General features: G+C 42.4%; 1 protein-coding gene and 1 long non-coding RNA gene across 2 annotated transcripts; both read right to left on the reverse strand.

Moving 5' to 3' along the window:
- Window positions 1-1,761: 1,761 nt before the first annotated feature.
- p3h4 (prolyl 3-hydroxylase family member 4 (inactive)) lies at window positions 1,762-27,188 on the reverse strand. The gene is made up of 7 exons (XM_067425764.1): window positions 26,579-27,188; window positions 24,261-24,410; window positions 23,996-24,167; window positions 23,626-23,754; window positions 18,619-18,764; window positions 18,018-18,101; window positions 1,762-2,033 (listed from the first exon to the last, which is right to left on the reverse strand). The coding sequence occupies exons 1-7, from the start codon at window positions 27,032-27,034 to the stop codon at window positions 1,884-1,886; spliced, it is 1,287 nt and encodes a 428-aa protein (XP_067281865.1). The 5' UTR covers window positions 27,035-27,188; the 3' UTR covers window positions 1,762-1,883.
- LOC137047863 (uncharacterized) lies at window positions 11,794-13,503 on the reverse strand. Its single transcript, XR_010899277.1, has 3 exons — window positions 13,337-13,503; window positions 13,145-13,234; window positions 11,794-12,602 (listed from the first exon to the last, which is right to left on the reverse strand). It is a non-coding gene; the product is annotated as an uncharacterized lncRNA (long non-coding RNA).
- Window positions 27,189-27,277: the final 89 nt, after the last annotated feature.

Here is a 27,277-nt window from a genome sequence, read left to right on the forward strand (position 1 = left end):
AAGCACAGAGAGAGCAGTGCTGAAGATAGCCTACATTTAGTTAGGTAGAGACTATACATGTGAATGAACACATCTGTTCATTGATTGTTACTGTTTATCTCAGTTAAGCAGAAAAAGCACTTTAGTTGCTAGTAATGTTGAAATTAATGTATTTTCAATGCAGATTTAGAGATGAAGGCATTTTTTCATTCATCATTTTTTGTCAGACATGGCTACTGGTTGAATTAAATATTTTGTACCAACGCAACTTAAACAGAAACCTCAAAATGAAATACATTTTGTGAAGGATTACCTATGTTTGCTTTAACAAAACAGTATGAAAAGACATGTTTATCTATATGAGAACATATTATATTTTGTTCAATAAAGACATTTTAATCTACACTACTTTCTTTAGTCTGGCAAAAAGACATCAATTCATGTTTTTAGGTATATAATTATCCGCACCTCAGCCGGTGAGGAAGGTTTTTTCCTGGACCCCAAGCTATTTTAGTTGAAGACCCCTGCTTTAAACTTTCAGCTCATACAAGGAGAAGACTGATCAGAGATGCAGCCAAGAGGCCCATGATCACTCTGGATGAAATGCAGAGATCCACAGCTGAGGTGGGAGACTCTGTCCATAGGACAACAATCAGTTGTATACTGCACAAATCTGGCCTTTATGGAAGAGTGGCAAGAAGAAAGCCATTTCTTAAAGATATCCATAAAAAGTGTTGTTTAGAATTTGCCACAAGCCACCTGGGAGACACACCAAATATGTGGAAGAAGGTGCTCTGGTCAAATAAACCAAAATTGAACTTTTTGGCATCAATGCAAAACGTTATGTTTGGCGTAAAAGCAACACAGCTCATCACCCTGAACACACCATCCCCACTGTCAAACATGGTGGTGGCAGCATCATGGTTTGGGCCTGCTTTTCTTCCCCAGGGACAGGGAATATGGTTAAAATTGATGGGAAGATGAATGGAGCCAAATACAGGACCATTCTGGAAGAAAACCTGATGGAGACTGCAAAAGACCTGAGACTGGGACGGAGATTTGTCTTCCAATAAGACAATGATCCAAAACATAAAGCAAAATCTACATTGGAATGGTTCAAAAATAAACATATCCAGGTGTTAGAGTGGACAAGTCAAAGACCAGACCTGAATCCAATCGAGAATCCGTGGAACTGAAAACTGCTGTTCACAAACGCTCTCCATCCAACCTCACTGAGCTAGAGCTGTTCTGCAAGGAGAATCGCAGCAAAAGGTGGCGCTAAAAAGTTTTTGATTTGTTAAAAATTTGAAATATCCAATAAATTTCGTTCCACTTCATGATTGTGTCCTACTTGTTGTTGATTCTTCACAAAAATTACAGTTTCATATCATTATGTTTGAAGCCTGAAATGTGGAAAAAGGTCGCAAAGTTCAAGGGGGGCGAATACTATATATATATATATATATATATATATATATATATATATATATATATATATATATATATATATATATATATATATATATACATAAGCCAGTTCATGACACCTTTAATAGATACCACATTATTAAATATATGAGAGGGTAACAAAAAGGACAGCAATTTAACATACTTTTCTCAAGGATAAAATACTATTCCCAATACAGGCCTGATTTTGTTAAGTGGAGTTTAGACCTGTGATCTGTCTTCATAATTTCAAATTTCTTACAAATATATGGATTTTTTTTTTTGTTGTTGTTGAAAAAACCCTTATGTCATTAGAATAACACAAAATATACAAAGTTCTGGTTAAAAGTAAAGTTTAAATTAATGCATTACAGTTTATCTCCAGTAAAAGGGGAAAAGATTCATCAACTCCCCTATATAATAACAGTACAAATAATAGTATATGATGTGGTGTTTTTTTATTCAGCTGGTTCTCCTGTATCTCCTTTAGTTTTGGGTTCCTGCCACCATTCAGCAAGAAAAGACTCCTCATAGTCCCCAATTCCCTCAAACTCTTCATCAGGTGGATTGGACGGCGCTGATGCTGCTTCCTCTGAACTCACAGTATCCTGTTAACAAACACAGTTCACTAATGTATATGCTGTCGTGAATAGCACATTCCAGTTTATGGCTCTCTGTCCATAACAGCGGACAAATGTTTGCTACATTTTCATGGATCTTGGTGAACTAACAGAAACAAACTATCAGATAAACAATAGCCAGGCACCTCTTAGAGGGCAAGACCACCACCTCTGGTACAAATCCTGGGAAGGACTTCTTGTGGGTCCAAATGCAGTTTCTGCCCTGCACCCATCACACTGTATAAAAAAATTCAGGTCTCCAACTGAAAATTTTCTAATGACTAATGAATCTACATTTTGGCCAAATGAAATTTCTGTGAATTGATGCAATTTAATTCACAGAAATTCAATTTGGCCAACGACATTTTTTTTGATGTGATCAGCCACTAGACATTTCTCATTTGGAGAGCTGAATTTTTTACAGTGCATGAAGTTTTAGGCTTGTGACTGCCATAAAAATTCATCAGGACCCCCAGTAGCAGTGGGTGAAACAAAGAAAGATCACAGTGACCCATCCAAATCCATTCATAAAGATGTTTGGAAACCTTAAAACTGATGTAAACTACACACATTACACAAATGCATTGGTAAAGTTGAAAGACTTCCAACTTTGTGCTTTATGCAAATGAGTTGTTGTACCCTTTAAATAACACAAAAAATACTGCGCTACTGACTTTTAGACCAGGGGTCTTTTCTTCGTACCTCGTTGAGCACATCCGACAGTACATAGTCAGACCAAATGTACATTGTTGTCACTGGGGCAGTACCCTAGGTAAAAAAAACCCGAAAAGGTATTTATATGTACCTTTAAGGTACTACTATGCATCTTTAATGTACTAATTCACACCCTTAAAGTACTGATATGTACCTTAAGTACCCAAAGATGTACCTTTTCACTTTTGTACCTTAGGGTACCGCCCCAGTGACAGCACCGTAGATTTTCTATTTTACATTAGAGGTAATATAACTGATGCTGGTTGATAACAAATAATATTTAATTTATTTGTTTAATGCTTCACCTTATTAGTTTCAGAGAAAACAGTTCCCTTTCGAGAGGTCTCATATTGCGTATGGGAAAAAGCTCCTTTTCTCGAGAATATGAAGCAAAACTTTTATTCAAATAAGTATCTATGTAAAGGGCAGTCGCTGCACGGCAATAGCACAGCGCGAGGAGCACTCTGATTGACCGAGCTGCGGCTACTGCAGGAACCTATGGTGAGATGGCTTAGGAGATTGAGTCAATGATGGCGCTTAGAAAAACAGCCGAAAAAGGGTCTTCAAATTAGCATACTGAAGGCTATATAAGTATCAGATTTTATCTCCTTCAGCAATACCTTCACTGACCTCTGGAATTTAGCAACCGCCGTTGAAATGCAACCAGCGGAACTTCCCTGCAGCCCTGCTGGGCCTTCCAACCTGGTCTCCACCTTCAGCCACCTGTGTTCCAGCTGCACCATCCGGCATTAAAGGGTAACTAAACCCCTGTTCACAGCCTAACTTTGCCCTGTGGCAATATTTGAAAAATGCTGAAAAAGTGGGCAGAGCGGAGACAGAGGGGACGAGACGAGGGCGGGGCTGAGCGGGGGGGGGGGGGGGGGTGCACCTGCTGAGACCCGTAATGACAACTTGTTTGACAGCTGTCAGACACACAAAGATGGATAGTAACTGGAGTGAGGACAGTAGCTTTGCAACAGAGCGGTCATCTAAAGTGGAGGACTTTTCTCCACCACCTTCACCTGAAGTGGAGAGAGGGTGAAATGTTTGTAGACACAGAGCCTTATCAATCGAGCCGCTGGCTCAAACTGCGTTAACTCCCAAGGCCGACGATGCTTCATTCATTCATTCATTCATTCATGCTAGCGAAGCAGCAGCGCAAGAGAGAATGAGACCACTAACCACTGAACTTTGAACAGCCATATATCCTTATACTGAATGCCACTAAAAAACACAGGACCAATAAGTTCAAATCTAATAGCCTATTACAACAGATTTCCTCAAATAAAAGTTAGACTATAACGTTATACGCCAGCACGTTGCGGTATTGTTGTTCATTACCACGGCAACCATTTGCGTATCAGGGTTTGTATGATAGTGTCTGAAGTATAAAAATTATCTGTATGAGTGCTCATACTGGACTGAAGCTGTTCCCATAATGTGATCAAGGGAAAACAGATTAAATAAATTTCACTTGACTACTTTTGACAACTTTTTGCTTGGAGAATCTGTAGATAATACAAACCAAATTTCATGTGAATCATTCCATCTACTTACTTTCTGTTACAGTAATTGTAAAAGTTAAACCTACTGGTTGTTGAAAAATTCTGTATTATACACTGTAAATTTTTTTTAATAAAAAAAGTTACCTGGTTGCCTTAAAATTTTGAGTTAATTGAAATTAAAATGTTGAGTTAATAAAATTAAATTTTTTTGAGATTCGACAACCTTTATTAAAATATGTTGTATGCATATTGGGTAATTGTGTGTGTTTTATTTCTGATGACGCAGTGAAACGTGCCAAATTGTACTATTTTCATGATTTAACCAAATTTTTTATGTGGTTCAGACACAATAATACACTGAAAAAATAAAACCCTTGGATCAACCTAAAAATATTGAAGTAATCGATCACACAAACTATTTTACATTGACTCAAGTAAATCATTTAATTTAGTTTAATTTGAAAAGTTTAAATCCATGCAACCACTTTTTAAAGGTTGATCAAACTAATTATTTTATATTGGAACAAACTAATTATTTTAAATGGGATCAAACTAACAAATCATTATTTTATGTTGGAATAAACTAATTATTTAAATTAAAACAAAGTAATATTTATAGGCCAGAGTAAATTAATTATTTTAGGTTGTCTTAAATTAAGATGTCATTATTTAAATTGTATAATCAAAAATTAGTTTAAAACATTTTGATCAATGACTATCATAACACTTTCCTTTAGAACACATTTATATTTATTGTAAAATAAACATGTTCACATGTATGAAGATTAACAGTCTGCTTCACACAAAAATACAAATTTGTTACAAATAATCAAATCACCACTTGATGACATCACATTAGTAGTAATATTAAATCAGCAATGTTTGTATCTCATGTTTATGAATGGATATGATGATGAACAGTCTCTTTCAGCTGAACACCAGATACAAATCCTGGAACTGCTCCTCAGACAGTGAACACTGCATCAGTTCCCTTTCGAGAGAGGTTCCTCGTATTACGTATGGGAAAACTCCTTTTCTCTAGAATATGAAGCAAAAACTTTAATAAAGGTATCCATGTAAAGCGCAGTGCCGCTGAACGGCCATAGCTCAGCGCGAGGAGCGCTCTGATTGGCCGGGCCACGGCAACTGCATGAACCTATGGTGAGGCGGCTGAGAGGAACGAGCCAATGGGGGGCGTTCCAGAAGCCCGCCGAAAAAAGGTGCTTATATTTGCATACAGGAGGCTATATAAAGCCCAGATTTCGCCATAGGTGTCAGATTTTATCTCCTTCAGCGATACCTTCGCTGACCTCCGGAAGAAGCAACCGCCGTCGAAAAGGCACCAGCGGAACCTGCAGCTGAGGACGACGGACTCCCTCTCCGCCTTCTCTGCCGTTCCAGCTACGCCATCCGGCGATCGTATCCTTTTAAACTCTCTTCTCCTAAAAGAGCGCGGGGCGTTGTTTCAAATGCCTCGCATTTCCTGCGGCTCTTGCAGAGCTCCTCTCCTTGGCGGCGACCGTCACGTCATCTGCGTGGCATGCCTTGGACGGGACCACGCGCAGCTCGCACTCTCTCAGGGCAGCTGCCCCGAGTGCGATGAGATGGCGCTGCAGACCCTTCGGGCTCGCCTCGCCACCTTCGACCAGGTCCCTCCTCCTGCCGCTGGGCCGCGCCGCAAGAAACGCCGCGACCAGAGGCTGCCGGAACGGTCTGGCGACTGCACGCCGGATGACTCCCCGCGTGCCTCGCCATCGCCGGTCACCTTCACCCAGGAAGAACAGCGTCCCTCTCATGCAGCGGCCTGTTCGGTTTCCTTCGGTGGCCCGTCGCCAGAGGATGATGAGGACAGCCTCTCCACAGCCGCTTCTGGTAGCGAGTGGTCAGCTTCTGTCTCGGAGCCCCCCGCTTCGACGCAGACCGCCACGAGCGCCAAATCTAACGTCGACGCGGAACTCATCCGCGTGCTCTCCAGGGCCGTGGAAGACCTCGGGCTCGAGTGGTCCCAGCCCGATGAGCCAACGCGCAGCAGATTGGACGAGTGGTTCCTGGAAAGCCGCCGCCTCTCTTCTCCTCAGAAGCCCGCGCCTTTCTTCCCTGAGGTACACGACGAGCTTACGAAGTCGTGGAAGTCGCCCTACTCTGCTCGCGCCAGATCCGCCTTTTCCCCAGCGCTCTCCGTTGTCGACGGCGCTAAGGAAAAAGGCTATGAGTCTCTTCCACCCCTCGAGGAGGCTGTCGCCGCGCACCTCTGCCCGCCCTCCTCCTCCAGAGGATGGCAGTCCAGGGCTCAGCACCCGTCCAAGCCCTGCCGCACCACTTCTGCTCTCGCTGGCCGGGCATATGCCTCCGCTGGCCAGGCTTCCGCGGCCCTTCACACCATGGCTGTCCTTCAGGTGTTCCAGGCCAGACTTCTCCGCTCCTTGGATGAGTCTGTCCCCGACTCCGATGTTTTGAAGGACCTCCGCAGCGCGACGGACTTGGCCCTTCGCGCCACTAAAGCCACTGCACAAGCCATCGGGAAAAATATGGCTAACCTGACGGTCTTAGAGAGGCACCTTTGGCTGAATTTGACCGAGATGAAGGACGCGGACAAAGCCTCCTTTTTGGACGCCCCCATCTCCACTACCGGTCTCTTCGGCCCGTCAGTCGTGGGTTTCGCGGAGCGTTTCACTGAAGCGCAGAAGGCTTCGCAGGCTATGAGGCATTTCCTGCCTAAGCGCTCCAGCTCGTCTTCAGGCCGGGGACGCTCTCGAGGTAGACCCCCGCCTTCTCAACCCGCTAAGCCGGCAGAGCCACCTTCCCGGCCTCGCTCCTCTTCTGGACCGCGCCAACGTTCCCGCTCCGCGAACCGCAGCAGTCGGCCTGAACGCCGGGGACCTCGACCCAGGATTGTGTTGAACCCCGAGCCTCCGAAGCCGTCCTAGCCGCAGGGATAAAAAGGAGATGGTCAGGTCTCGCCTCGGCCGGACCCCCATCTCTCCCTCCCGGTCTCCCAGTTCCCTGCACCCAGGTGACTGCCGACCTCAGTTTAGCAGCCAACGAGCCCGTTGTCAAGCGCACTCGCCTGCACACAAACGCCGTTATCACGGCGACCCAAATAAATCTCAAAAAGAGCTTTTTCTCTGTAGTAAATGTGCCCAAACATCAGTCTGCACTCCTACACTCATTCACCCCTCCCACCCATGCTATAAATGTCCCGGCGCCCACTCCACAGTGCACGCCGCCACACATAAGCACTACCCCCTCTATGTCTCAAGCACAACATGGCAGCGCTACCGAGTTCCCTCTAGTAGGCGACCCTTATCCGCGCCGGCTCCAGCCGCTATCGTGTCGGGCTCAGGCCTGGCAAGCCATGCCCGGGGTATCAAATTGGGTTATGAACATAGTAAAAAGGGGCTACTCGCTACAGTTCGTTCGCAGGCCCCCGCGCTTTCGCGCCGTGGTCGAGACCTCGGTGAGAAGCAGCGTCAGTCACGTGCTTCGCACCGAGATTTTGAAACTGGTAAAGAAGGGAGCGGTGGAGCCCGTTCCCCCTTCCAAAAGCGAGTCGGGCTTCTACAGCCGATACTTTCTCGTTCCGAAGAAGGACGGAGAGCTCAGGCCCATCCTAGATCTAAGGCATTTGAACAAAGCTCTAATGACTCGCTCGTTCAAAATGCTAACGGTGAAACAGATCCTCGCGCACATTCGCCCTGGGGACTGGTTTTTCACGATAGATCTGAAAGATGCGTACTTTCACGTTCAGGTAGCCCCCCACCACAGGCCATTCTTGAGATTCGCCTTCGAGGGGCAGGCTTATCAGTACACGGTCCTGCCATTCGGCTTATCCCTGGCGCCCCGCACGTTTACGAAATGTATGGACGCGGCATTAGCCCCGCTCAGGCTGAAAGGGATGCGGGTGCTCAACTACCTCGACGACTGGCTAGTGATAGCCCAGTCTCGAGCAGAACTACTAACACACAGATCCTGGCTCCTCAACCATTTAGACTGTTTGCGTCTCAGGATCAATATCGCCAAGAGCTCGATGTCACCCACTCAAAAGATATCTTTTCTGGGCATTGTTCTAGACTCGAGACTCATGAACGCGCGGCTGACGTCACAGCGCGCGCTATCCGTCCAGAACATGGCGACTTCATTCAAAGCCGGAACTCGCGTTCCCCTGAAACACTTTCAGAGAATGCTCGGCCTTATGGCCTCGGCATCGTCAGTGCTCAGGCTGGGACTGCTACACATGCGTCCCCTCCAGCGTTGGCTACGCGCCCGTGTCCCTCCTTATGCATGGAAATGGGGCCGTTTTCCCGTCAAAGTGAGCCACAGCGTTGTCAAAACTTTGGCTCCTTGGACGAGGACAGAGTGGTATCGGAGGGGCGTGCTTATGGGCACAGTCACGAAGTTGAAAGTGGTCTCGACAGATGCCTCCACTCGGGGGTGGGGAGCCCTGTACGAGGGCAAGCCGATCTCTGGCCTGTGGGCAGAAACAGAAAAGCGGCTGCACATAAACTGTCTAGAGATGAAAGCGGTCGCCTTATCGCTGAGAGCTTTCCTTCCACATATAAAGAACCACCACGTCTTGGTTCGTTCAGACAACATGTCGGTGGTAGCGTACATAAACCGCCAGGGTGGCCTGAGATCATATTCCCTTCACCGCATGGCGAAGCATCTCCTTTTATGGGCAGAGCACAACCTGAGCTCCCTGAGGGCGGCTCACGTGCCAGGTATTCTGAATGTGGGTCCGGATATGTTATCCAGGAGAACCATTCCCCCAGGGGAATGGTCTCTTCACCCGCAAACGGTTCTCTTAATTTGGAACACCTTCGGCAGAGCGAAAGTGGATCTCTTCGCCTCAGAAGACAACACTCACTGCCCAATATTTTTCTCCAAACGCAGGGATGCCCTGGCCCATGTCTGGCCCAGTCTCCCGCTGTATGCTTTCCCCCCGATCGCGATGCTACCACAAACCATCAAGAAAATCAGGGAGACAGCATCCGCGGTGCTTTTAATAGCCCCGCTCTGGAGGAACCGAACGTGGTTCTCCGATCTGATCCAGCTGTCAGACACAGCCCCATGGCCCATTCCGCTGAGGAAAGACCTCCTCACGCAGGCGAAGGGGGGGATCTGGCATCCCAGTCCCGAACTATGGGCCCTCCACGTATGGCCCATCAACTGGTATCGGGAAACCTCTCTGACAGAGTTATGAACACTATAGCGGAAGCTAGAGCCCCCTCGACGAGGCGGCTCTATACTCTGAAGTGGTCAGTGTTTTCTAACTGGTGTGCCGTCCGAAATATCGACGCACGCTCATGCGAAATAACAGAAGTGCTCGCTTTTCTCCAAGAGCTACTGGACGCGGGTCGTTCCCCCTCCACGCTCAAAGTTTATGTCGCCGCCATAGCAGCTAACCACGCTCAGGTCGCGGGACATTCACTAGGGAAAAGTGAGCTCATTGTACGTTTTCTTAAAGGGGCCAGGAGATTGAACCCCCCTCGCCCCCCTTCGGTCCCTATTTGGGACCTCGCGGTGGTTCTAGACGCTATGAAGGGTCCCCCCTTCGAGCCTCTCCAGACCGCGACCATAAAGCTTTTATCATTCAAAACTGCGTTTCTGCTGGCTCTGGCCTCGGTTAAACGTGTGAGTGACTTACACGCACTCTCAGTGAGTCCGTCCTGTCTCGAGTTCGGGCCCAACAACTCCAAAGTTGTTCTTAAACCGAGACATGGTTTTATACCCAAAGTGCTTTCTACCCCTTTTAGAGCACAGGTTATTACTCTGCTTCCTTTACCCGTATCTCAGGGTGAACAGGACGCGAATCTACTCTGCCCGGTCAGAGCTTTGAGACTGTATCTGGAGCGCTCCTCCCCCTTCAGGCAGTCGGACCAGCTGTTTGTCTGCTTCGGCGGCCGCACTAAAGGTTGTGCTGTCACGAAGCAAAGACTCTCACACTGGATAGTGGACGCTATCTCGCTGGCATATGAGTCTAAAAACCTGACTTGCCCTATAGGCGTTAAAGCCCACTCCACTAGAGGCATGGCCTCATCTTGGGCTTGGTCGTGTGGCATTTCTTTGGAAGATATCTGTGCGGCGGCAGGCTGGGCCTCTCCGTCCACTTTTATCAGATTCTATAAATTGGAGGTTCCAGCTCTACAAGCAGGGCTTCTCTCCATTTAGGCTCTATCTTGACCCTGGTAAACAGATTGCCTTTAGTTTTGGCCTGTACACATCAGTCCTTAAGCACTTTTCATTTATCATAAGATCCGACTATGTCCGATCAGCCGTTCAAATGAACCGACTCTTCCGGTTCTTCATCCCCCCTTATAGCCGCCTCTTCGGTGTCTCGGGGGTTATTTACATGTGCTTTGGGTATACTGGGTCAGTCAGCACACACGGCGCTTTACATTGTGTTCCCATACGTAATACGAGGAACCTCTCTCGAAAGGGAACGTACTCGGTTACTTTCGTAACCTCGGTTCCCTGAGAGAGAGGAACGAGTATTACGTTCCGTGCCGTGTTTATGCTTCTCAGGTATCGCTTCAGTCGATCTAAAAACCTGACACCTATGGCGAAATCTGGGCTTTATATAGCCTCCTGTATGCAAATATAAGCACCTTTTTTCGGCGGGCTTCTGGAACGCCCCCCATTGGCTCGTTCCTCTCAGCCGCCTCACCATAGGTTCATGCAGTTGCCGTGGCCCGGCCAATCAGAGCGCTCCTCGCGCTGAGCTATGGCCGTTCAGCGGCACTGCGCTTTACATGGATACCTTTATTAAAGTTTTTGCTTCATATTCTCGAGAAAAGGAGTTTTCCCATACGTAATACTCGTTCCTCTCTCTCAGGGAACCGAGGTTACGAAAGTAACCGAGTACGTTTCTGATACAGAGCTGTAAGCTCTACTTAAAGGGTTAGTTCACCCAAAAAATAAAATTCTGTGATTAATCACTTATCCTCATGTCGTTCAACACTCGTGAGACCTCTGTTCATCTTTGGAACACAATTGAAGATATTTTTGTTGAAATCCGATGGCTCAAAAAGGCCTTCATTGACACCAATGTCATTTCCTCTCTCAAGACCCATAAAGGCACTAAAGACGTCATTACAAAGCCCATCTCACTACAGTGGCTCTATAATCATTTTATGAAGTGACGAGAATAGTTTTTGTGCACAAAAAAAACGAAATAATGACTTCTAGTGATGACCGATTTCAAAGCACAGCTTCCTGAAGCTTCCGAGCTTTATGAATCAGCATATTGATGAACTGAATCGATACATTGAGTCAGTGATTTGAAGCTTCATGAAGCAGTGTTTTGAAATCTGCCCATTATTAGATAAGTTGTTATTTAGTTTTTTTGCACACAAAAACTACTCTTGTGGCTTCATTAAATTATTGTAGAATCACTGTAGTGAGATGGGCTTTGTAACGACGTCTTTAGTGCCTTTATGGGTCGTGACACAGGAAATGACATTGGTGTCAATGAAGGCCTTTCTGAGCCATCGGATTTCAACAAAAATATCTTCATCTGTGTCTGAAGATGAACGGAGGTCTGACGGGTGTCCAACGACATGAAGGTGAGGAATTAATGACAGAATATTCTTTTTTGGGCAAACTAACCCTTTAAATATAACCTATTTGTATGCAATATAGGTTCAGGACCTCTGATCCTTCAATGTCAATTTTAATGTCTTTTGAGCCCCTTTCACACTGCGATTCCGGCAAATACACGGATAATGCGACCCGGCATTTGTTCCCGGGCCGCTAGATTTGGTCCATTCACACTGCCAGCGAAATGCCGTAATATGTGCGCTTTCACACACAACGCTTAACGGTCCCGGGTCGAGTTGACACGTGACATCCTGATGTGATGTATAATGGCGAGCGATCTCAGCTTCAGCGCGGATAGTAAGGAGCTCCGTGGTCTCAACTTGTGTCCAGTTTGCACACATTTCTGCTTGTTTAATTTTAGTTTCTTTTGTATACGAACACTCTCTGCGTTTAAAACACCGACTAGCTCTTCTGGCACTGCAGGGTTGTATTATTGAAAAAACAAGCTCTAGGAGTCGCACAATAACTACGTACACGTTGCGGCATTAGTTTCGGCTTTTGTTCACACAGCGCTCGTCCCGGGTCGAATACCGCAATATTACTAGGTCCCCGACCTGGGTCGAATTCGGTAATCAATCCCGGGACGTGGTTGCTTTCACACAGAAGGCGACCCGGCAATGTTCCGGGAATATTGCGGGTCTGACGTGCAGTGTGAAAGGGGCTTTGGTGAATGGAGAGGATCCTCTTTCCCAGTGATAAAGATCGCCATGGTTGTTTGCTCTAGTTCTTCAACCTCATTTTCCTGCATAGAAAAGAAAATGAGTACATTATAGTTTCAGAAATCTCCCATTTTCAGCTCTTACACACTCTTCACTGAACTTAAATAGGCGTGTGACGAGTGAGAGCAAAGCGAGGCCGGTGAGTAATTGGATGATCAGTGCCAACTGCACTTCACACTGGTCTCGGATCTCTCCCAGAGGAGTGAAGCGAGAATAAAAGGAGGAGTGACGACAGTGAAGGAAGAGAGAGGACCAGGCCTGGATTTTAAACTGCATATAGGTGTTAAGTCATTTGCAAATGGATTCCTTTGGACACACTTATTTTGACAGTGTTCCAGGGAAGACAAGTAAAAAAGATTGCTTTGGTACATCTGGTTATGGTCTAAGTGTTCACAGCTCAAAATTCAGCATCAAAGATTTCTTATAAATAGTGTTAAAATCTTATCCTGTGAGCTGAGTTTCTCGTCACACCTCTATTTATTAAAAGTGGCTAGGAAAACCTAGACTATGACCATGTTAGTCTGTAGGTGTTAACTGTGTGAGCAAGTGAGAGAGATGCCCTTACCTGGTATTCTTTGAAAAGGTGCTCAAAGGGTTCGCCGAGGTAGATCAGAGATTTGAGGGTGCAGTCTCTTCAGATGGTGATATCTACAGTCTGAGTAAGAACAATAACTATGAAATAAAATTAAACATTTAAAAAAATAAATAAAAAAACACTTCACCCATGGATCCCACTGATAATCAAATTCATAGATACCTCATCTAAAACCTGCAAGGTCCTGGTGGTCTTCTCTTTCACAACTCCTCCCTTGCTCCTGATGAACTCCAACAGTTTGGTGGAGTGCTTGTCCAACTGCACCAAGAACTTTGTCTTCAAAGGAACTGTTGTAATTCGTATAAACTCAGCATTGATCTTAAAAGTAGAGCATACAGAAATAAGTTTAGAAGATGGTGAACACAAAACAGAATCCCCAGCACAACATTACTAAATTACAACAACAACATTTCATTAGTGAATCAACAGATAGGTCTAAAAATGTGGAATGCCAGGGTATGGCAAATGCCATACGTAAACGCCACCCAAGTAGTCGTGTGCCCAGTCTATTCGCTGCTATATGCCGACCTAAAACATTCACTTTCATAAAATCATCATCAAAGTAGTCCATATGTGACATCAGTTAGTTAATTAGAATCTCTTAAAGCATCAAAAATACATTTTGGTCCAAATATCACAAAAACTATGACTTTACAACTACTCAGTGTTCCTCAAAAAAGATTAAAACGGTTCATGAATCAGTGAATTAATCAATGATTTGGATCGCCAATGTCACATGATTTCAGCAGTTCGGATCGCGTGTCGAACTCCCAAACTGCTAAAATGACGTGACATTGGCGATCTGAATCATTGATCAATTCACTGATTCACGAACCATTTGAATCTTTTTGGAGGAACACGGAAGAGAAGACAATGCTGAAAGTCATAATTTTTGATATTTTTGGACCAAAATGTATTTTCGATGCTTCAAGAGAATCTAATCAACCAACTGATGTCACATATGGACTACTTTGATTATGTTTTTATTAGCTTTCTGGACATGGACAGTAAAGTGGGCATTGACTGCATATGCTCTGGGACTAAAATATAAAATATCTTAAACTGTGTGTGAAGATGGAGGTCTTACTGGTAAGGAACAACATTAGGGTGAATTAATGACATAAATTTCATTTTTGGGTGAACTAACCCTTTAAGAGCTGGAATATAGTGTGGCCCCTTTAAGAGCTGCGCGTTTCACTATTGAACAGCCGGTATTTTTTGTGGGTGTGGAACTGTGCCGCGATTCACGCAAACTGTGAGAAACACAGACTCGAAAGCGCTCTTGTTCAGAAAAGTAACCTGCTTATTTATTTTAGCCGATTGTAATGTATTTAGTTCAATACTGTAAGCGGGGATGGTGTTATAATGATTTACCTCAGATACGAGCAAGAGTGAGCTTCAGCGCGCTCGGACTGCAGAGAATCTGCTCAGCAAAAAAACACTTCTTTTGAACTGGAGTCTAATAAAAGTTAAGCAGAAAATATTGTAGGTTATGTAGGCTATAACTGCACTTGTTTCGAGTAATGTTATTGTTTACTCTTTCCCTTGACACAGTCAATGCCCCCACAAAATGAATTTAGATAGTTTGCATGCATTTAGGTTATTACTCACCCACCCAATGTGGGGCTAAAATAACCGAACGCAAACATTTCGAGTGCTATCTTAAAAGTTAATTTACACGCTATCAAGCGTTAGCGCTGAAATTACGGCCAGAATCAAGTCCCGTCAGATATACTTGAGGTAAAAACGTTAACGGTAGACAAAGTTCATCTTACCTTATCAATGTTCCTCGTAGTTCTGTCTCGGAGCCTGGCTGGATGGGTCTGATGTCCGTTGAAATGTAACGTTACCGTCACGGCCGCCGCTCAAGTTCGTGCTGTGTTCTTCTCAGACAGTTCTCAGACTTTTTTTTTTTTTTTTGAACCACAGAGAGCGGGATCTGCAAGTCAACAATGTGCATGTGCAAATCCTGCTTAATCTAATAAAAATGCTCTGATCAAATTAATAAATTCAGTTTAATGTCCCACTGCCCATTTATATTCTATCAATGTAAAAAAATGGATTGAACCATAAATCTAAACTAAAAAGTTTACTTGACATGAAAATATTTAAAATTTTTAAGCTATTTCAATGATAAAATACACATTAAACGAACAACACTAAAGTTAGACTTTTTTTCAGTGTAGTTTCTATTTATTAAACAAATTTCCTTCATTGTATCAACTCAAATTTTTAATTTCAATAAACTCAAATTTTTAAGGCAACCAGGTTACTTACTTTTTTTAAAGTTAAACCAACAAAAAAAACTTTTTTTACAGTGTAGTGCTGAAGTGCTATATAAATTAATTGTCATCATCATCATCATCATCATCATCATCATCATCATCATCATCATCATCATCATCATCTTCATCATTATGTGACGGATCAGATGACCAATTCCATGCTGTCCTAGGCTGCATCCAAAATTGCATGCTTACTGTATAGGAGGTGAAAAACATTATGCAACCAAAAGTAGCATGTCAGTTTTTACAGTAGTCATAAAAAAGTAGGCAAGTACCTGGATAACCTACTACTGTCGGTGGGATTCTGAAGTGTGCATATAATAACCACTTTACTATTAGGCCACAGGAGGGGATTTTTTAAATGGCAATGAAGTGACTCAACTGACACAGGTAAATCACATGACTTTCATATATTTTAATCACTCATTGTTTATGTCCTTTTGATAACTATTTATTAATAGATCATAGAAAGCATGGAGTGCTGTTATCAGATGACCGCCTCTTCCCAACAGGAAGCCGTTCAATCATTTAAAGCTTAATGTAAAGTGAAGGTAGTTGGTCAGCTGATTTATCTGAAAGACTGGTGATATTGCTAACTTATCGAAACCATACCTTGCTAGAGCAGGAAAATTATAGACAATGTGACTAATACACTTGGCATGTCCGAATCCACTTTTGATAGTTTAACAATGGAAAAAAAACAGTTGCCGTACCAGGCACATGGTCCAAAAGGGTTTTACCAAGTCTCTTAAAAGTGCCCTAGAATGAGTTGCAAACATATGTTAAATTGTTCTCTGATATATACATAGAGGGTATGCGGCTTAATTAAGGGCAAAAATTATTTTACAATTTTTTAAAAAAGTTTTACAGGTCCATTTACAACCTACAATTAAATAAAATTAAACAAATAAATTGTCCCTAGGATGCAATGCTGTGTTTTTACCTTATTTGGAAGAGTCATGAATATTAATGTTGAGCTCTGCTCTGATTGGCTTATTTCAGCCGCTCACGGCTCTCAGCTGTTCAGCGAAGCAGCTCGTGTGTCTGACCGTCCTGACAGAACACAGACCGAATGACACTTTAAGCAGAACATCTCAAATGAAGAAGGCTAAAATGCAGCCTACTTGTTTATTGGTGTTTTCAGATCATCCGCACACGAGAAAGAGCTTGCGTGCTTGCGGTTCCCAGATTTCAGTAATTTAAAACCCACAAACAGAGCTTTTCTGTGAAAAAACACGTATGCTATCCAGTGTTTTACCTAAACATGTCCAATCTGGCAACCATAGGCACGCAAGCTCTCTCTCGTGCGCAGATGATCTGAAAACACCAATAAACAAGTAAGCTGCATTTCAGCAATCTCCATCTGAGATGTTCTGCTTAAAGTGTCATTCAGTCTACATTTTAGACTTGTCTTTTTTCATCAACGATTTTGCAACAACTGTCTGTGGTGAAATGGGCCGAGCAAACGAACGATTTTGAATTAAATTGTTGCGGTATCCCATTATAAACATCAAACATGACTGTTAAGATTTTTCATCTGTGGGAAGGGTATGAAAAGTCCTCACATCCCCTGCACAGCCTGGTACATGACATGTGTGTCCATGATCGGCAATTTTCGCTATTCTCACGACGCTTTTTTACCTGCAGAACTCCCCATGATTCAGCTGCGCAGTTCCTCCTGACAATGAACATGTTCGGAGATATGCAAATGTTGGGGGGTACATATTGATGATCCCAGCAATTGCGTGATCACAGTTGGTGTTATGTTGAGATTCGCCTATTTTTCTGTGGTGTTTTTCATGCACAAGATTTATAAAGAAGGAGGAGGCAATGGTGTTTGAGACTCACAGTATGTGATGTCCATGTACTGAACTCTTATTATTTCACTATGGCAAGGGTTATTACATTTTTAATTCTAGGGCACCTTTAAATGAAAATATCCTGGCCAGAATAGTATTTGAAATTAACATGATTTCTTAATGTCTAGTAACATATCAGAGCCATTTTATGATTAATTGAAATACATTTCTTACATACAGCTCCTTTAAATCAGTTAATGTTACCCTTCAATATTAGTAATGCACTGACTACCATGTATAGTTTACAGCATTTGCCATTTGCCATGTACTGTGCCTGATGTACAATAATCGATATTAAATTTAATGAAAATAGAATCAAAAGCTTGTCAATGGAAATCTAATCGAATCATGAAATGTGTCAATACACAGCCCTAATTCTCAGTTCCATCAAAATAAAAGTCCCGCACAATAACCAGAGCAGCAGGATGTAATGGCTTATTCCAATTCAGAATTCTAACTGTCAGTGCGAATTTAATACTCAAAGGACTGCCCTGGTGCCTAGTTCCTATTACTCAGTTCCAATGCAAATTGAATCTGTGAACAGTTGTAATACACAGAGTGGACAGTCAATCATTTAGTTTAGATACCTAACGGATACATAAATAATCGGATTTGGAATGACAGTGTGAAGCTATAGTTGAAATGTTTTTAGATACTGGATTCAGCTACTGGGCTCTTAAATAACACAATGGGGTTTACCTCATCATCTGTCTGTAAATAATTCTGTGCAAACTCCAGCAGTTCCTTCAGTTTGGTAGTTAGATTGTAATATCTAAAAGCTTCCTGTGTGGACATGAAGACAGAAATGTTAAAACTGTAGTGTTAGAAACGCAACCAGAACAAAAAAATTCTAAATTAAAGTCGGTTATCAGGTGAATTCAGAACAACTAGCAAGACTAGAGTCAATAGATAGCTTTTACTACTAGTTTCCGTTGTGTGTGGATTTGTTCCTGGATTTGAGTTAAAGGGATAGTTCACCCAAAATTGGAATTAGACACCATTGGCATGCATTATATGAGCAACGGTTGGAGTTAAATATCTTAATTTGGGTTCTACTGAAGAAACAAACACACCTACATCTTGGATGCCCTGGGGGTAAGCAGATAAACATAAAATTTTCATTTTTGATTGAACTATCCCTTTAAAAGAGGGCAATTTAACCAACAAAACTAAACCTATCTGCCTCTATTGTATACTGTGATAGGAATTTTATTTAAAATGTTCAGCATCAGAAGCATTACCCTTACAACATTTCTGTAATATTGATAAATTCATATTATGCTTGTGTGTCTATACTTACTGGCCGTGGTTTGAAATGTTCATCATGCAGTCCCCACTGTTCTCTGTAGAATCTGTAGTAGGCAATGTTCTGCTGCATCACTTGATCATCTGCATCAAACAGCATATAGCTCGCTGCACAAAGTGCTGCATTACGCACATCATTTACTAAAAGGAAAACAAAAGACATTTATAATTCAGCAATTTTAATGAAAAACTTTTGCTGTTGAAGAAGTCTATGGGGGTTTGCAAATGCTATTGGACTCCTGAAATTGTAGTGATTGGAGTGCTATCTGATTGAGTTTGAACGCTGGACGGTGCATATACTGTCAATTAGATATTTTTTATATATATATATTTTTTTTTTTTGTCTGTCTTTTGAAAGTCTAGGCAATCAAAAATTTCTTCTCAAGAGATCCCTTTATATGATAAAGCTTTTAAGCTTTTTCTCATATATAAACATTGATCAATTACTATTAAAATTATATCACAAATATTTGCCAACTCAATGTATTTTTTACAACGGGGTAATTATGTTGCAATAGCTTACACACAGCTCAAGTAAGCTTGATTTCGAATGGTAAATTGAATTTAAAAAGATGACTAAACAGTAATAAAATAAGAACAAATAAACATATTACAAAAAATAGCACAAATAAATACAATAGAATAAAATATATAAATGAAATAGACTGCTTTATTTTTTCAGGTAGGTCTAACATTCAGGTAAGAAACTGAATTAAAAAATGCAAAGTGGCTAATTAAATTTAAAATAACATTAGATAATGTTTTTTGCAAAAAATTAAATAGTTTCATATGGAACCATTAAAGTTACACAAGTTGATCAGTCAAGAGCAGTGTGATCGTTTGTCTTTTTGTAGTTTGACTTTGAATAATTGCTGTCCCTTTAAGAACTGGCGCACTCATGGATCCTGAACACTGTGCCTGTTACTCATTCTTCATTTCTTCCTGAATGGTTTAAGACTGTGTTTACATTAATACTCTTTAAAATGTGCACTGAGAATTTGTTTGAGTGTATTTGACCAATAATAAGCTGGAAAAAGAAGCAAATATTTGCACTTGTATGTCAGAGGGGGCTTTATTACGGTACGTGTGTGCGCTTCAGATGTGAGCGCGATATCTGCAGGGATTAGTAGAATTATGTGCAATCCCGCGCAAAATTCAGACCGATCACACACTAACACTAACACGCTGTCATAAGGAAAAGTCCAGCAGAACGCGCATTCGCCGTGTTCAGAGGGTTAACCGGGCTGAATGAGAATGTGTGGCTGCGCGTCAACTCGCTGACGGTCAGAGAGAAGAGGAGAGGAGAGAGCAGCTGGGATCGATACTGTAGAAACTGAGCAGGCTATCGTATCTTTTCAGATATTTCAGTATCAATATTTTTGACAACACTAGTTGCACTGTGCCGACCGAGGCTTTTTAAAAGTGAAATAAATCCACACTTCAGAGCCGCTTACCGGGCTTCCATGGCTAAAAGAACAAGCAGGCGCGCAAGCACCGGAAATTAGGTGGCCATGGAAAACAAAATTTGCGCATTTGGAACCGATGATCGGAACCGAAAACTAATTTTCTAAACGATTCCAATGGAATCAAGTTAGAACCGGTTCTCGATGCCCAACCCTACTCATGAGTGTTGGACTTCAGGATGCAACACCAAAAACATCTTTAATGTCTCACTATCACCTCCTATCTTAATAATAATAATGATAATAATAATAATAATAATAATAATAATAATACTCCCTCCCCACACCATGTTCAAGCATAAAGGGTGTCCATCAGTGCACATGGCACCAGGACACCCTAGGCCAACCACCTTTGTGGTCGTCTCATCTGACCTCCGACCGTATGTCTTGGACACTCGGGTGAAGAGAGGGGTGGAGCTGTCAACTGATCACTACCTGGTGGCGAGTTAGATCCGATGGCAGGGGAGGAAGCTGGAGAGACTCGGCAGACCCAAACGTACTGTGAGGGTCTGTTGGGAACGTTTGGCTGAACCCCGTCAGAGTCTGGAGATATGGAGTCTGAATGGACCATATTCTCCACCTCCATTGTCGACGCGGCCGCTCGGAGCTGTGGCCGTAAGGTCTCCGGTGCCTGTCGAGGCGGCAATCCCTGAACCCGGTGGTGGACACCGGAAGTAAGGAATGCCGTCAAGCTGAAGAAGGAGTCCTATCAGGCCTGGCTGGCTTGTGGGGCTCCTGAGGCAGCTGACAGGTACCGGCAGGCCAATCACCCGGGCTGAAGTCATTGAGGTAGTTAATAAGCTCCTCGGTGGCAAGGCGCCGGGGGTGGATGAGATTCGCCCTGAGTACCTTAAGTCTCTGGATGTTGAGAAGCTGTCTCGGCTGACACGCCTCTGCAGCATCGCGTGGCGGTTGGGGACCGTGCCTATGGACTGGCAGACCAGAACGCTTTTCAAAAAGGGAGACCGGAGAGTGTGTTCCAACTACAGGGAGATCACACTTCTCAGCCTGGGGTACTGGAGAGGAGAATTCGGCCGATAGTGGAACCTCGGATTCAGGAGGAGCAGTGTGGTTTTCGTCCCGGGCGTGGAACACTGGACCAGCTCTATATCCTTCACAGGGTGGCTGGAGGGTTCATGGGAGTTTGCCCAACCGGTCCACATGTGCTTTGTGGATTGGAATGTATTCGACTGTGTTCCTCGTGGCACCCTGTGGAGGGTGCTCTGGGAGTATGGGGTCCGGGGCCCCTTGCTTAGGGCTGTATGGTCCCTTTACGACCAGAGCAGGAGCTTGGTTCGCATTGCCGGCAGTAAGTCAAATTTGTTCCCGGTGCATGTTGGTCTCCGGGAGGGCTGCCCTTTGTCACCGGTTCTGTTCATAATTTTTATGGACAGAATTTCTAGACGCAGCCAAGGGCCAGAGAGTGTCCGGTTTGGGGACCACGCGATTTCGTCACTGCTCTTTGCGGATGATGTTGTCGTGTTGGCAACCTCAGACCAGGACCTTCAGCATGCACTGGGGCGGTTTGCGGCCGAGTGTGAATGATGGGATGAGAATCAGCACCTCCAAGTCCGAGGCCATGGTTCTCAGTCGGAAAAGGGTAGCTTGCTCACTTCAGGTTGGTGGAGAGTTCTTGCCTCAAGTGGAGGAGTTTAAGTATCTTGGGGTCTTGTTCACGAGTGAGAGAAGGATGGAACGGGAGATTTACAGACGGATCGGTGCAGCATCTGCAGTAATGCGGACGATGTACCAATCTGTCGTGGTGAAGAAGGAGCTGAGCTATAAGGCGAAGCTCTCGATTTACCGGTCAATCTACATTCCTACTCTCACCTATGGTCATGAGCTGTGGGTCATGACCGAAAGGACAAGATCCCGGATACAGCTGGCTGAAATGAGCTTTCTCCACAGGGTGGCTAGGCGCTCCCTTAGAGATAGGGTGAGAAGCGCGGTCACTCAGGAGGAGCTCAGAGTAGAGCCGTTGCTCCTTCACATCGAGAGGAGCCAGCTGAGGTGGCTCGGGCATCCATTTCGGATGCCTCCTGGACGCCTTCCCAGGGAGGTTTTCCGGGCACGTCCCACCGGGAGGAGGCCCCGGGGAAGACCCAGGACACGCTGGAGGGATTATGTCTCGCGGCTGGCCTGGGAACGCAAAATGTCATAAATTTGAAATAAAACATATTTTTTCTAAACTGATATAAACAGCCTGGCTTGAATGCTCTGTTTCAAGGGATGTGTCTGCTGTGAGAAATCAGTGAAAACACCCACTGTTGGCTGACATCTTTTTATTTGGAATGAGATTATGTGGTGGAGGCAGCGTGGTTTAGTGAGGCACGAGCAGCAGCTGAAGCACTGCCAGTCGAGAGGTAGAGAGAGACTGCGTGCGATCTGGGGAAAGATTGCTGAGAAAGTGTTATTGTATTTTCTGTGGCTTACCCTCTCGCTTGAGGGTGTCAAAAATGGCCTTCTGGACAGCAGTCAGGTCGACAGTCTTACCCATGATTGCGGTTTTGAGTAATGAAACAGGCTGGGAGTTTTTAAAAGCTTCAGGAATCTTTTGTAGGCATTTAATTAGATGATTCAGATGATGAGGTTAATAGCTTGTTTAGAGAACCTTTTCATGATATGCTAATTTTTTGAGATTTTGGGTTTTCATGAGCTGTATGCCAAAATGATCAGTATTAAAACAATAAAATACCTGAAATATTTCAGTTGGAGTGCAATGAATCTAAAATATATGAAAGTGAAAATTTTATCATTACATTATGGAAAATAATGAACTTTATCACAATATGCTAATTTTTTGAGAAGGACCTGTATGACCCCTTTAAACGAATCAGAACGAAAGTATGTGTGAACTTGAATGATTACACATCAGGAATCACTGATCACAGATCAGACATTAAAGGGTTAGTTCACCCAAAAATGAAATTGATGTCATTAAAGGACAACTCCGGTGAGAAATGAACCTAGGGGTAATTAACAGATGGTTACCGAGTAGATCGTTCTCTGGGATGCGTTTTAATGAAAATCGAATGTAAAGAGTTTTATCTTTAAAAACAGATTAGCTTATAACGCTAGTCTATGGGGCACAGGGTAGACACAGGGTGGTAAAATTAAATCGCTAGTTAATACCACTAACAAGGCTCAAAATAGCCTCACACTAACACGGTAGCATAATGAGGGTCCCTACATGCAAACCGAAGCATTGAGAACTTTGTAAGTGTACAAACAGTTTACTAAGAAGATAATTTATAAACATAGTACGCGTTCACGGACAGGCACCATCTTGGAAAACAGTCTCGACGAATCGATCCACGAGCGCTGTTCTAAGTGAGCTGGTCGATAGGAATTAAGTTTGTCAAATGTAATAACATGGACATTTTTTGTTTTATTTATTTATTTTCTCTGTTGTGTTCAGTGTTTTCTTCCGGAAACAACGGATATGAGATTCCAAGTCACAGTTCATCACTTAGCAGAGCGCTCATGGCTCGATGAGTCGACAATCTGTGTGTGTGTGTGTGTGTGTGTGTGTTACTTACATTTGTAATAAGCAAACTGCATGTAGTGGAACATGGTGGCAACAAATTTCTCCACAAAGTAACCACCAACATTTGGTATCAAATTCTCCTCACATTTTACTTTACACTTCATTATTTCAAAATAGAAATCTATGGGAAGGAAAATAAGAGAGAGTGAGAACACTACATTAATCCGGATACAAACAAATAAATAATTAAATTAATCCTCAACACCCAATGAAGGTAAAAGTCTTCTTATGTCAGATCATTGCTGTACTTTTCAAGTATACAAAAGTCAGTTACTTGTGTACCTGGCCTTTTTTCATTAGGATATATTTGTATATTACAGCCATTTTAAATAAATCTGAGAATGCTTCATGACATCACTGACCAGCTATGGTAGGGTAAAAGTCTTTGAACTCCTGCACATCGTATGACCCCTCACAGGACAGCAAACACATATTGTATGTTTTAAAGTATTCAGCAGCCGCCAGTTCCATATCTCGAGCACTGCTGCTAAAATCCCCAGAATTATACAGCTTCACAGCCTTCAGGAATAAAGCCTGAAAGGAGAGAAGAATAGTTATGAATCCATATTTAGTTATATAGTAAAATAGCAAGTGTGGTTAAAAAGGAAAACAGGAGAGAATAAATACCTCATAGGGCTGCTCCTCATGGTTTATGAGGTACTCCTCCATGTCAAACAGGCTTTTATAGTAGTTGAGACTCTTAGATAGCAAGGGGTCCCCAGGATTTCGCTGGAGATATGTGTGTGCTGCCGAAACGGCTCTCTCCAACTCATTCATCTAGATGCACATAATATAAGATACTTTATCATCTAGATTAGCATTTTCAAATAATTATATACAGGTTCTTATTTCCGGCTGTCAGCATCTGAATGCCTGGACAAAACCTTTCACACTCATTTTATTGGCTTTAGTGGAATAAGAGATGAGTAACATAGGTGAGATCCAGGTGAGATTTCTCCATTGGGCTCCTTTTTTCTGGGGGGCTTTTTTAAATAAATGAATGTCCCTCTGCTTTTAACTATAATGATAATAAAAAAATATATATTATATTATATTATATTATATTATATATATATATATATATATATATATATATATATATATATATATAGGTCTTGCTTAATCTATTATTTTTTTAATCAACATTTGAATGTGGGTAAGTTTCATTTAAAAGCAACATTTTGAGAAAAGGCTGAGAAAATTGCATTTTTGTCAATGACTATTTTCAGATCGGATTCAGTGATGATTAAAGCATAGATGGAATAAATCGAGTCTATCACCATCTCAAATGCACAATTCTATAGCTCGTCCTGAGTCGACATTCCATTCAGTAACTTTAGGCAGAATGGATTTAGGTATACGCTGTTTCATGTTGATGTGTGCTATATGCAAATAATAACTTATGCTATCACTTGTATCTGCATCTTTTTTCCAAGTGTTTTGATAAGGAGATTCAGAACTCTTTCAGAGAATGTGTGATAGCACCCCTTCCCATGTAACAGCAGTTTATCAAAACTATTTAATTTACATGTGGGCACATAAATGTATCTCTAAAAAACGGATATAAATCTGTTAAATTACCGCACTATATGCAGATTTAACGGAATTCATGTCACCGAAAACAACAGATATGAGCTGCGTTTATCTGTCCTACTGAGATCCACAATGATCAGGAAAGTACTCCTTTTTTTATTTTTTTTATTGACATACAGACATACAAACCACAATAGTGCAGTAATTGACAATCGAGTAATTACATAATTCTAGAAGTGAGATAAAAGTGTGTTAATGTATAAGGTGTGTGTGGGTGAGTGTAGGTGTGGGTGTGTATTCATAAGCAAAATTACAAATTTGTTATTTATTACATTATCACTACCATCACTTATCATCATCATACCATCATCATTGTAATAATCAGTGTCCCCCTTTTTTTCTTTTTTTTTTCCTATGTAATATTCCTAAGAGTACTTTCCTGATTTCCTGATAAGAGTTGAAGCTGCCCATGAAACTGCCCGATTTATTCAGAATTATGAAATAAATTTGAGAGTTTACATATTTACATAGTTTAATATTAATGGAAAATAAAATTCAAGATTTACTTTTTGTATTGTTTGATTTCTTAAAGTTCTCTGTAACTGTGCATTTTTTTTTTTAATTTGTTGCATTTTTAAACACTTAGTTTGGAAGTTTTAAATTGTGACCCTCTTGCTGAGGACAGGTTAAATTAGGCTACATGTTTCCAAGTATAGAGCGTGCTTTTAAAGTAATACTAAACAAATTATTTCAAATTGTAAGCAATGAATGTCCTGACTATACCAATTTCCTTTAGATGTAACTTTTTATAATTTTTATTTTGATATTCTTACTTTTTAACATACAGTGATTTTGTTTCCAGGACATGTTCTGTCCCTTATTTCAAGAATAAGTGTTAAATGTCTTGTATAAAATGTAAAAAATAATAATAATAAAAAAATCTCTGAGATAAACTAGCTTTCTTTAGGCTACAATGGCGTGGTTGCCCTTAGCGATTAACAAGCGTCCTGCGTGGACGTGGCAGTCTCAGCAAGTAGGCTACCTACTTACTAAGTCTGGAATCAATAAAACGCATCAATTGAAACAAATGAAAAAAAAAAAAAAGCATAAGAGAGAGTTTCGTATTAACAGTTCGATGTGCCGCGGTTTTATAAGTTATTGTAACAATATGGAATTCCGTTTTGGGTGGACAATTATGTCTTGTAGGCTATAGCCTTAAAAGGCTACATAGCCTAATGTTAAGCCACAAACTAACATCAACAGCTGCCTGTAAATTTCCTACTATGTATGTAAAGTAGCTACCTGAACTGTAAAGCTGCTTTGCAACGATCTATATTGTAAAACGCACCTATAAATTAAGGTGACTTGACTTCATTTTTATCGTAGGCTAATTCAATGAACAAAAAACTTACCTGGTAATAGACATACTGAAGGTACCGGTAGGGTATTCTCTGTTCAAAAGCACCCAACGTTTCTCGTTTAGGATATGATTTGGAAAACACAGGAAAGTTTGTTTTGCACCTTTTCATGCATGCGGCTCGCATTATGATGTGCCCCATGATCAAGAGGGTAGTGTCCGTGCTGTTCTCCTCAAATTCCCGGTCCACAGCGCTGCAGCTCTGACTGCAATATGCTTCGCTGTCCTTCAGTAGCCGATGAAGCCGCAGGCTTAGCTCCAGATATTTAACAGTCTGTTTCCAGTCCTGAGAAGCGTACATCTCTAACGCGTGTCCGTACGCAGAATCCAGTGGCATGAGATCGTTCGGTGGAAAACTTTGGAAGCTGTATTTTTCATACTGAGCCTTCACAGTGGATAAAAGATATGCAGTGCTAAAAAACACGAATAAACAAAGTTTTGTTTGGGCCATGCTTCAGTTCCTTAGTGTAAGTGCCGATCCCTGTGTAATGAGGGCGAGCGCAGATTCATGTCAGGCTGCACGTATAATCTGTGGCCCTCTGGGGTTGAAAGAGTTTGATGGAAAACTGCTAGTCTCACAAAATCTGATCTGACCTGAAGGACTGATTTTCTGGGTCTGAAAGCCCGTCAATTTTAAGTAATCACTGTATCCCTATTTCGTAAATGCCATTGCAGACCAGATCGTCTTCTTTTT

Source organism: Pseudorasbora parva, chromosome 19 (assembly GCF_024679245.1).
Source record: "Pseudorasbora parva isolate DD20220531a chromosome 19, ASM2467924v1, whole genome shotgun sequence".
In the NCBI taxonomy this organism is placed as follows: Eukaryota; Metazoa; Chordata; class Actinopteri; order Cypriniformes; family Gobionidae; genus Pseudorasbora; species Pseudorasbora parva.